This window comes from Gossypium hirsutum, chromosome A08, assembly GCF_007990345.1.
Source record: "Gossypium hirsutum isolate 1008001.06 chromosome A08, Gossypium_hirsutum_v2.1, whole genome shotgun sequence".
NCBI lineage: Eukaryota > Viridiplantae > Streptophyta > Magnoliopsida > Malvales > Malvaceae > Gossypium > Gossypium hirsutum.
The window spans coordinates 12,491,684-12,502,978 of NC_053431.1; the positions used below are offsets into that span (position 1 = coordinate 12,491,684).

General features: G+C 31.7%; 1 protein-coding gene and 1 long non-coding RNA gene across 3 annotated transcripts; both read right to left on the bottom strand.

Annotated features, from left to right (window-relative positions):
• LOC107894837 (uncharacterized) lies at positions 1-2,764 on the bottom strand. Its single transcript, XR_001683281.2, has 3 exons — positions 2,704-2,764; positions 221-341; positions 1-148 (listed from the first exon to the last, which is right to left on the bottom strand). It is a non-coding gene; the product is annotated as an uncharacterized lncRNA (long non-coding RNA).
• A 4,154-nt stretch (positions 2,765-6,918) lies between these two features.
• Positions 6,919-9,282, bottom strand: LOC107951931 (uncharacterized). Of its 2 annotated transcripts, XM_041075873.1 has the most exons (4): positions 8,795-9,277; positions 8,690-8,707; positions 8,524-8,585; positions 6,919-7,540 (listed from the first exon to the last, which is right to left on the bottom strand). In XM_041075873.1, exons 1-4 carry the CDS (start codon positions 8,943-8,945, stop codon positions 7,514-7,516), a joined length of 258 nt encoding a protein of 85 aa, XP_040931807.1. In that variant the 5' UTR covers positions 8,946-9,277; the 3' UTR covers positions 6,919-7,513. The 2 variants fall into 2 exon arrangements, with proteins under 2 accessions (XP_040931807.1, XP_040931806.1); XM_041075872.1 differs by having other exon boundaries at positions 8,690-9,282.
• Positions 9,283-11,295: the final 2,013 nt, after the last annotated feature.

Below are 11,295 nucleotides of genomic sequence, written 5' to 3' on the forward strand. Positions count from 1 at the left end.
CCTTCTGGTTATCTAGGCTTTGTATTTGAGTAGTATTTGTACTTTGTATTTGGTTTCTTAGATCTCGAGTGGTAACTGATAGAGCAGTTGAAAGCTTCGGCTCTTTTTGCTATTGCTGGTCCGATCTTGCCCAATCCAACAATTCCAACTAATTACAATTATTACAAACATGATTAATTATTCAGCATATAGCTACCCAAATGAAGAAGAAGAAGCTGACCTGAAGGTAATCTTTTAGTACAGTGACCAAATTGATTCAGACTTCCTCTACTGAAGTGCTGTCATCTACATCTATATCATTCTCCACACCTTTCTCACCCAGTTTGAAGCAGTTGGCAAATCTGTTATAAAAAAATAGATTAAAAAAGCAAAAAGCAAAAAGCAACTATTACTTATAAACGCAAAAAGCAAAAAGCAAATTTATAAACCTTTTTTTATTATTAATTTTAAAACTTGCATGTTTTGATGGTTAATTATTTGAGTTACTCTGACATTTGGCATTTAAATTTATTGTTTGGATAAGATGTGGAGTGTCACAAAATGATTCCTTCCTACACCCAGACTTAACTTGTACTTAAAAACATGGATAATGAGAAAACAACAAGGTATTGCTATCAACCTTGAAAAGGAAATAAATAAGGTAAATTGCTCAAAATTTAAAAAGAAGTAACATAGTAAAATTTATTAAACTAATAAAATATCTATTCTTTATAATGGTGAAGTAAGTCAAATATTTATAAACTCTTAAAAAATAATTAAAAATCTCCAAAATAAAGATAAAATTCTAAATTAAACTAAGATAAACATCTAAAGCTACTTATTGTAAAACTACTGCTTTAGATCGGTTCAACCCTTATCTTTACTTGGAGGCTAAAAAGCTGATGGCCCTGTGGGTTCCTACTTCCTAATTGGGGCATTTTTTGTGAACATTGAAGCATATTATGCAAAGCATAAAAATCCATGTTTTAGATCAAAGATAAAAGGAGCACTTTGAAGGAAAAAACTATGGAGATGCAAATGTCTTAAAATTGGATTGGCAGCTTAAGCCTAAATATATGTGAATCAGCTTATGACATTTCAAGTGAAAACACGATAGCAGGCTACCAATGGAGCAAACACTGTAAAATTCTAATCCTCAAATACAAATACAGGCATCAAACCAAAAGTTATATATTCTAATATTCCGTTTTAAATGATATGTAATACCCCATACTCGTACTTGAGACCGGGATATGATACGAGGCATTACCGAGATTTTCAGAATAATTTCAATTAATTTATATTATTTAGTATTCATTTTCATGTTTCATGTAACATCCTTTTCATATATTCAATTCAAAATATCATATAAAATACGATACAATACTTAAATTGTCATATTTTCATGCTCATTCAGGATATACGAACCTACCTGACTAAATTGCAGAAATACTAAGATTTAGGGGCATATTGGTAATTTACCATTTTTCCAAATTTCACCCAATCTTAAATTGATAATTTCATTCAATTCATTAATTTAGATAATAAAACAATTCATTCCCTTCAATTTAGTCATTTTTGACATTTTTACAAAATTGCCCCCTAAAGTTTTACTTTTATTCAATTTAGTCCATGAGTTTAAAACATGCAAATTAGCCATGCTAACTGAATATTCATATATATTTTCCTCCTCCTCCTCTCCATTCCACATCCTTAATGTGTATAACACACTTGTAAGTAACATTATCTATAATTTTTATTATTTACTTTTATAGATATTCAAGCTGTCCATCTGTGTCATAGTCACTAAATTATTTATATCTGGAGCTATAAAACTCGAAATTAAGATCCGATAATTTTCCCTGGAACTAGACTCATATATATTCTTACCATAAAATTTTAAGAATTTCTTGTTTAGCCAATAAGTACAGTTTATCCTTTAAAGTTACCCATGTTCTGCTGTCTGACAGTTTCGACCCTTCTTCACTAAAAATTAATTATCTCACATTACAAAACTCAGATAATATTCCTATTGATTTCTCCTGAAAATAGACTCATTAGGGATTCTAAAAATATAACTTTAAGCCTATAATTATTTTTCTCCAATTTTTTGTGATTTTCCAAAGTCAGAACAGGAGAACCCGAATTCATTCTAACCTTGTCTCACAAAATTCATTATATCTCATAATTTACAATTCAATTGCTTATACCGTTTCTTCTATAAGAAACTAGACTCAATAAGATTTAATTCCATTTTTTATTCATCCTCTAATTAAATTTATACAATTTTTGGTTATTTTTCAAACTTAAACTACTGCTGCTGTCCAAAATAGTCTTAGTGCAAAATGTTGATTTTCTACTTTTAATTTTAATTTAATCCTAACTAAATTCACTTGCTTTTCCATCTTGATTCATACTTTACTTGTACTCAATTTTTAACCAAACTTAGACATAATTATCTATTTTTCATCATAAAACCATAATTTCAAAATTCTTTCAATTTAGTCCTTAAAGCATAAAACTTATGAATCACTTTACAATTAAATCATTATATCATTTCTAACTTGAATTTCTATCAATTTAGCCCTTAATTCATCATTTTATTTAACATGGATAATATCTAGAAATCTAATAACTTTCACAATATCAACTTAATTTCATCAAAACTTTGTTCCGAAACTTCTAAAACATCAAAATTAAGTAAAAAGGGCTTGATTGACTTACCTATTAAAGCTTAAAGCTTCAAACCTTCAATTTTCCCTTTTCCCCCTTTCTTTCTTTTCTTTCTTTCTTTTTCTCCCCTGCTCTCTGTTTCGTTTCATTCTGTTTCTTTTCTATCTTCCTTTTTTTTATTCCATTTGTTTTATATATATAATATAATAACAATAAAAATCTACTAAATAACCAATATTTATTTAACATTTGTATCCATTTATATCCTTACATTTTCCTTTCTTTAATCTATTTATTATATAAATATCTTTTACTTAATACTAATATATAATTTAATAATATACTTATATGATAAGTAAATATACATGTATTTTACAATTGTATGTATATTAATATTACACATGTCACCATATCCATATACACCATACATTTGTCTTTTTTCAATTTATTTCAAAATATAATAATATAATTAATTTAATTTGTAATATAATAAAATAATAACATTAATAATATATTTATAATTTAATCAAAGATTTTTATGTTTTGCCGCCTCATTCTTTAGAATAGGCTTAATTGCCTATTTAGTCCCCCTTATCTTTTTTAATTCTGTAATTAAACTTTTACACTTCATTCAACTTAATCCTTTTTCCTAATCACTCTTAATTAAGTTAAATTCACTTAATTAAACTCTAATTAACCACTCATTTTACTTCGTAAATATTTTTAATAAATATTTACGAATCCATTTTTCATAAACAGATATCTGAAATTACACTTTTTCAGTGTCGGTAAAATTCGGGTCATTACAATTCTCCCCCCTTTAACAAATTTCGTCCTCGAAATTTGCCTAAAAGAGGTGGGGATTTAGTAATCTCACTGTTTCTTTCGGTTCCCATGTTACTTCCTTAATACTATGACTTCACTTCTCAAGCTAGTATCTCGATCGGTTCTTTTTCTTTATACAATGAATCAATTTAAATTTCAATATCCCTTGTCAAGCTAACATATAAGAGATTTGACCTATATTTTCTGAGCATCACAAATTTTCTGTAGCTTCGGAAGTGAAACCAATCAATTCATTACTATCTGAATTCTTTCTATAATTTCAGATACCCAAACAGAACGAGAACTCAACTTCTCTTTTCCAATTAGATCTCAAAATTTTCTTCCAACATGCAACTTAAGAAATACCTCATCACTGGCAGAATACTCGATATACATAATTTTGCATCTGTTAAAACTGCTTTCAGTCTATTTCAATCTAATCCGATCACTTTCACTTTTCTTCGGTTTCATAAATCAAACAACTTTGCATATTCATTTTCTCACAACATTAAATCAAATACTATGAAATTCTACATTTACAATCATACAAAATTTCATACAATACTGTACACTATTATTATATATCCCGAACTTCTTGTACTTGTTCTAGAATCAGAATATAAACCATGTATTTCAATCAGAAATAATAAAAATCACTATACCATGAATCTGACGATCTCAGAAACCCATATTTCAGATAATTATTAAGTAAGAATTTCATTTATATCGAAATAAATTATACAGACTTTGCCTTATCTTCGACGATTGTTCAAATATCATCTTTCTTTTTCACGGACAGAGATAATTCCAGTCCAAAACCATAGAGATTCTATCCCATTTCCATTATGGTATCATCACTGGCTGTAACAGTTCTGAAGACATATGTACCCGATATAAACATTTATATGCAAATTCAAAGTATTGCTTTTCTTTTCCCAGTCTTCAACAAATCTGTCTCAAATCACTGTACATCTTATTCTTGCAGAATGCATAGACATAGTACACTATAATTTCATGCAAATTCTCCTGTATAAGTTCTGAATCCTTTTGTTCAGCTTTTATTTCTAAATTGCAAACAACCATCATATTCAACCCAAAATGTTTAGTCAAAAATCATTTGTACACTATACCCATATAAAATCCCAAAAATTTACTATAATATACCTAGTTATAACGGTTATATTCAAATATTTTTGTAATTTAATCACGAATCTATTGACTAGTATAGTCATCAATAATTTCACATCATTTACTTCACTAAAAAAAAACTAATTCGGAAGAAATTTTCAGTTAACTATTCTGTAAATACCATATTTAAATAAATCGATTTTCCCATAAATAACTTCTTTCTTTAACAGTGATACTGTATATCTCAACTAGTTTAAGAAAAATCTGATATCTCTATTCAGAACCCATCTTTATTTATTAACTCATTCTCAGTTCCGACTGCATTATCAATTGTTCAACCATTGAGCTTTTCACTTTCTGCTTCTGAATTTAATCAATATAAATCTCATGAATTTCATTGCATATAACTGTATTAGTAAAGGGGTATAGATCGTAAAGCCTTATAATTTATTTTTCATGTATTTACTCATATAACATTTATTATTCTCAAGTATTATAAAACATTTATCCGTACTTTTACGAGTTCTGCTTCATCATAACTAACATTTTTACTCGGGGATAATCCTTTATCTTGTAACGAAAATTGTTTACTTTTTATTTAACAGAGGCCCAGTAGACTAGATAGAACACTTCAGATATACAGGACTTATACAGAGGTGCATTATTATGCACTAATGAACAGAGAGTACTGAAGTGCTATACAGAGAGCACAAATGTGCTAATCAGAGAGCACTGACGTGCTAAATATCAGAGAGCACAAATGTGCTAATCAGAGAGCACTGATGTGCTAAATATTAGAGAGCACTGGCGTGCTAATATTCAGAGAGCACTGGCGTGCTAATATTCAGAGAGCACTGGCGTGCTAATATTCAGAGAGCATGCTGAGGTCCCTTAACATCCTAGTAGTTCTAATCTTGTCTACTTGGGCAAATTATTTCATACATGCATATCACTTTTATACCTTTCACATAATATTTTTACATGCTTTACAATTTAATCCTTGTACCAATAATTCATATACTTATATCTTTTGTATCTTCAATACATGTAATATATTTCAAAATTTACTATTCATTCATAGTTCTCTAATAATCCTTATCATGTACTTCATATATTACATTTAAATATTTTGTAATTTAGTCATCGGCACAATATTTCATGTAGTAATATAATTTGCTTTTAATAATACATATAACATAATATTCATCATCGACATGTATTATAAAACATTTATTCATGATTTTTTTGTACCGATTCATCATAATCAACTTTCTACTCGTATACTTGAGTATCGCTTTTAGCATTATCAGAATTAGCTTGGTTGAAAAACATCTCTTTCTATAAGTAAAACAAATTTCATTAGAGTCGAGAGGTATCACACTATCACATATTTTAATGACATGTGTTTTTAGACTTCACATATACTACATTTGGTCCGAGAACCGACTAAACCATAGCTCTGATACCATTAAATGTAATATCCCATACCCGTACCTGAGACCAGGATATGATACGAGGCATTACCGAGATTTTCAGAATAATTTCAATTAATTTATATTATTTAGTATTCATTTTCATGTTTCATGTAACATCCTTTTCATATATTCAATTCAAAATATCATATAAAATATAATACAATACTTAAATTGTCATATTTACATGCTCATTCAGGATATACGAACCTACCTGACTAAATTGTAGAAATACCAAACCTGCCACATAAAGAAACAAAAAAATTTCCATGGAACTTTAAGGACTTGCATCTACTTTTTAGAAGTAATATTAATAGAAATCCAATCCTTTCGGTCCAAATTCCCAAAATTATTACGAGGGACTGGTGGGTTAATTTTCATGGAATTTTAACAATTAATTGAATCAAGATTGCTCAATTATCCTTTAACCAGATCATAAGCACTAGAGAGGCTAAATCGGCCATTTGGGAAGGATCTCAGGTGAGTGTATCCACCTTATTAGAGTAGACGGATGCTAGACTATTAAGCAGAGTTATTAACAACGGCTGAGACTGGTAAGGGACCATTGTCCCAGCCTCGCCCAACTTGTTCGAAAGTTAAAAGCTCTTCACCTCGATTCTACAAGTTTTCTAATTTCCCCATACCACACTAATTCTCATGCCAAAAACCAATGGATGGTACCAGGAAGTAAGTTGCATTACATAAAATAGTTGTGGATAACAACCATGAATGGTAGCTTGTATAACCTTGAACCCTCAATTATTTATATTTAAAGCCGATTTTATATTCAAATTAAAAATATAAGCTTATTTCTATATATACACATATACATCATAGCAAATATTTAGAATTTCTAGACCATTTTCATAAGATTATTGAAACTTTAGGCTGCCAAATTACTTGCTAACAACTCTGACTCAACTCACTGAATCTACATTCACTATGACACATATCTAAACCATTCCATTGAAACTCGACTCAACTCGATTAAACACACTGCTGAGTACGAAGCTTCCGTAACAGCCACTTCTTCCTCAGTTTAACATCCAGTTCCATAAAAGTTTTTGATTTTATTTTATCTTCCAGCAAGTCACATGCATCCAATATAAGGCCTTCGTCCATGTCAGGTAGCGCCTGTACTGCTGTAATCATATTCTCTATTGAAATGGAGTTGGTGTTCTCGTCATCCTTCTTCTCTATTAAAGATGAAACAGCGCTTGCCATCTCTCAGAGAGCGCTGGTCATGCCATCATCTTCTCCTCATGATTTCTTTGTATGTGCAGAATTTAACCTATTTTCTGGTTGACGTTTACACTTCAGGTTAGATCCAGTTGTGTTTGAATCCAGATGTGCTAGCTCCAGCACGACTCTAATTTCATCTTCACTTGAAACAGATGTTACAGGAGACTGAGAACACTTTGTTGCTTGCCCCGGCTTCACTTCTTGAACCCCGTTTTTTGGTTCTGTACATTGAAGGGAAAAGCAATCACTTTCAGCAGGATATGAGTTACATATCAAACACAGGTATTTATAGTATGGCACCGGTCGAGTCATGAATTGTCGTGCATCCTTATGTCCCTATATGTTAGTATATAATAGCTTTTTCAAATCCCATATAATGAAACCATTATTATAATGATATGCATCAAAAGTCTCACTATTACTTCTCAAAGGACTTTTAATAGTATACCAAATAAATCGATGAACAAAATGAAATGAAGGCAGTATCATCTTTCTTGTAATATCGTTACCCTTAAACTGCATCACTCAACCTCTTCATTTTAATTGAGGAACCCATGTCCAACACATATTCCAATACAAGCATGGAAAGATGACCTTTCAAATACATGAAAAACTTAGAAAAAGTTTAACATACTCGTTTCACATACATACTAAAAAATAATAATAAACGAAAAACACTTGTCTTGGCCCAACCGGACCTAATAAAGCTTTTGGTTTCAAACTAATGCATGGAATGATTAGATAAGTAGACAACACAACTCTATGTCATCATCTTCTTTGAGTTGTAGGGCTTCTGCCTTTATAACCCATTCCATGCTTGCTTCTTTATTTTTTTTAAAAAAGGTTGATTCATTATGAAACGGAATGTGGTAACTGACAACTTTTTTTATTTATGTAATTAACCAAGATGAATGGTCATGAAGAATAAAAGGGTATCCGAAAGGCATTGCTATCATCTCTTTACATATTATGAGAAATAAAAATACTCTGCAATGACTCTGTAAATAAAAATACTCTGCAATGACAGCAATAGGTATTATGAGAAATACTAATTAGCCAAAACAAGAGACAGATAGGTAGGCAGTTGGGAAACACTTTGTTGAAAACAGGCAAGGAACTATATCAATGTCAAAGAGTGATTGTATTAGAGGTAAAAAAATTAACAACAGAGTTTTTAGTATTTTAGGGTTCATGGAATGCATACCTCTAAGGCTAGGGAAGCCTTGCTTGTTGACACCAGTGATATCAGTCGACTGATATCAGTTCCTGCACCAAAACCACAACCCCACATCATAAAACCCATCACCAAAACAAAATAAAAAAGCAGAATTAAAGAAGAGATTTGAAGAATGGAAGAAGAAGAAGATTACCTGGAAGAAGATGATTACCTGGATGAAGAAAGAGATGGGAAAAGTTAAAGAATGGAAGAAAAAGAAAGCTTAAAGTTGAAGAACGAAAGAAAAAAAAAAGCTTGCCTAGATGAAGAGGAAATGGAAAATGTCTTACAGAAATGAAATCACTAAGACATTTTCCCCAAATTGAAGCCATTTTACCCGTGTCTAGTAAAATATTTTCCCTTTGGAAAATATTTTCCAACTTCCAAACACCGTAAAACCAGGAAAACATTTTTCAGAAAATGTTTTCCTGGCTTCCAAACAGACCCTTAATCACAATTGTTTGCAAGGTTCCAATTAGGGAAGTTATATCTTTATTCTCCCAAGTAGCAGGAAAACCATCTCAAGAAACCATCTCAAGAAATAAAGCCATTGCTCCTCTAAGTGGCTAAATTGCGATATTACACGTTTATCAAGCAACACATAGAACTAGAATCTAGCAAATGCAATAAAGAAATTTACTAATCAAGGGTGCCAACACATTTGTGAAATAGTAATACATGAAAAATAAGATGAATGTTGCCAGAATCAGGCCACATCACCAATAACATTTGAGTACTTGGTAAGGTCCGAAGTATCTACTTCCTAATTTGTAATGGAGTGGCGTTAAAGTTTAAACATATACCCAATCTCCTTCGTCAAATTAAACTACACATCAGTGTTGATTAGCTATGATTTCGTTCGAGCATATAATCCTCAACTAAGGAATTCCCTATAGCATCATAAATATAACGACTAATTGTTGATGGAGGAAAACCATACAAAACCTCAAAAAAGATCATTCGAGTAGAAGTTTGGTAAGATGTATTATACCAATATTTTGGCCATGCATGGTAGCATCTGCATCCAAGTTTTGGTATAATCTGCCACATAACATCATAAATACATTTCTAGACACTTGTTGAAGGCCTTGGTTTGACCATCAGTTTGTGGATGATATGGTGTGCTAATAGGTAATGTGGTGCCTTGTAAATAATGAATTTTTTGCCAAAATACACTAAAAAATTGAACATCATGATCAGTCACAATTTCATGAAGACAAATTATTTCAATCACAAAAGCAATAGCTGCAGATCGTTGGTGAAATTGGATGGTAAATAGATGAATGTCCATATTTAGATAAATTGTCAACAACTACCATGATGACAAATTTTCTTTTGGAAGCTAGTAACTTGATCCATGGATATGCCTTCTAACACCAAGTTAGGAATGGGCAATAGATGAGAAAATCTCTTGGAATAAAGGTGATGGAAAGTTCGAGCAATACCTACATGTCCATTTACAGGAGAAGAGTAGAACTCAAATAAAAGCTTTGTATGGAGTGATAAGGTGCCCTTGAAATATTAGATACCCATCTTTGAAAACATGGTCAGGTAAGGACTGAGGGTCCCTTTAACCAATGTTGTTGCAACTCAAGTAAATTTAGGATGCTCTGTATTAGTTGTTCGAATATTTTCTTCCACAACAGCAAATGCAAAATGAGAGAGGAAAAAAACTGAAAATATGGTACCCTTAATAAAGCATTTGCAGCCACATTGTGTTTTCCTAGATGATATATAATATCAAAACCATAGCCCACTAATTTTCCAAGCCATTTTTGCTACTCCAGTGTTTGGATTACTTATTCAATGAGGTTCTTGAGAGATTGCTATTAAGTACTGATGCCATTTTGCACCAGCATGGGTAATAACATACATTTCCCTAAGATAAGTCAAAGCATGTTGTATTGGGTCACTGAGCTACTAGATAAAGAAAGCAATTTGGGAGCTTATTTAGCGAAAGAATAACACTGTTGTCCGTCTTTGATGCATTCGTCTTAACTATGAATGGTTTGGAGAAATCCAAAAGTTGAAAGATAGAGGTTAAACTCAATAACATTTCAGTTTTTCCAAGGTTTGAGTGGAGATGTTTGTCCAATGAAATCCTTCCTTTTTAAGCAAACAATCACTGGCCCTTCAATGGAAGAAAAATGACAATGAACTATCTATAATGCCCTACCAATCCTAGAAAACTCCAAACATCCTTGGCGTTCGGAGGAGGTGATAAACCGTAATTTATACATATTTTTATCCCATGATTAGCGCATTTACGGATGATTTCTCCTTAGATTTGGTGAATTCAATACTCTTAATCCTTTAATTTCATGTTTTATACTTGGGTGAGCATAGGAGAGTAAAAAGAGTGAGAAACGGGCCGAAAATGGAGAAAATGGACCCATGTAGGAAATCAACACAGCCTAGACTTCCTCACACGGCCATGTCCATTTGGTAGGATTGAAGCACGACTTACAAGGGTAGACTACACGCCCGTGCCTATTCAACAGCCTTGACCACGGATTGGAGTAATCGCACACGGGCGTGTCCCTGCCGAGCCCAAGTATAACCCTGTTTAGAAAAGGCCAATTTTGAGGGCTCTTAGGCATTCTAAAGCCTATTTAAACACCTGAGGAGGCACTTAGGAGGGGGACGCAGAGTAGGAGTTATTCCTTTGACAAGATTAAAGGAGTTATTCCCCATATTCAAGTTAACGCTCTTATTCAGAGGAGGAATAGACCCTGTCTAAGAGTAAAATTATCATAATTA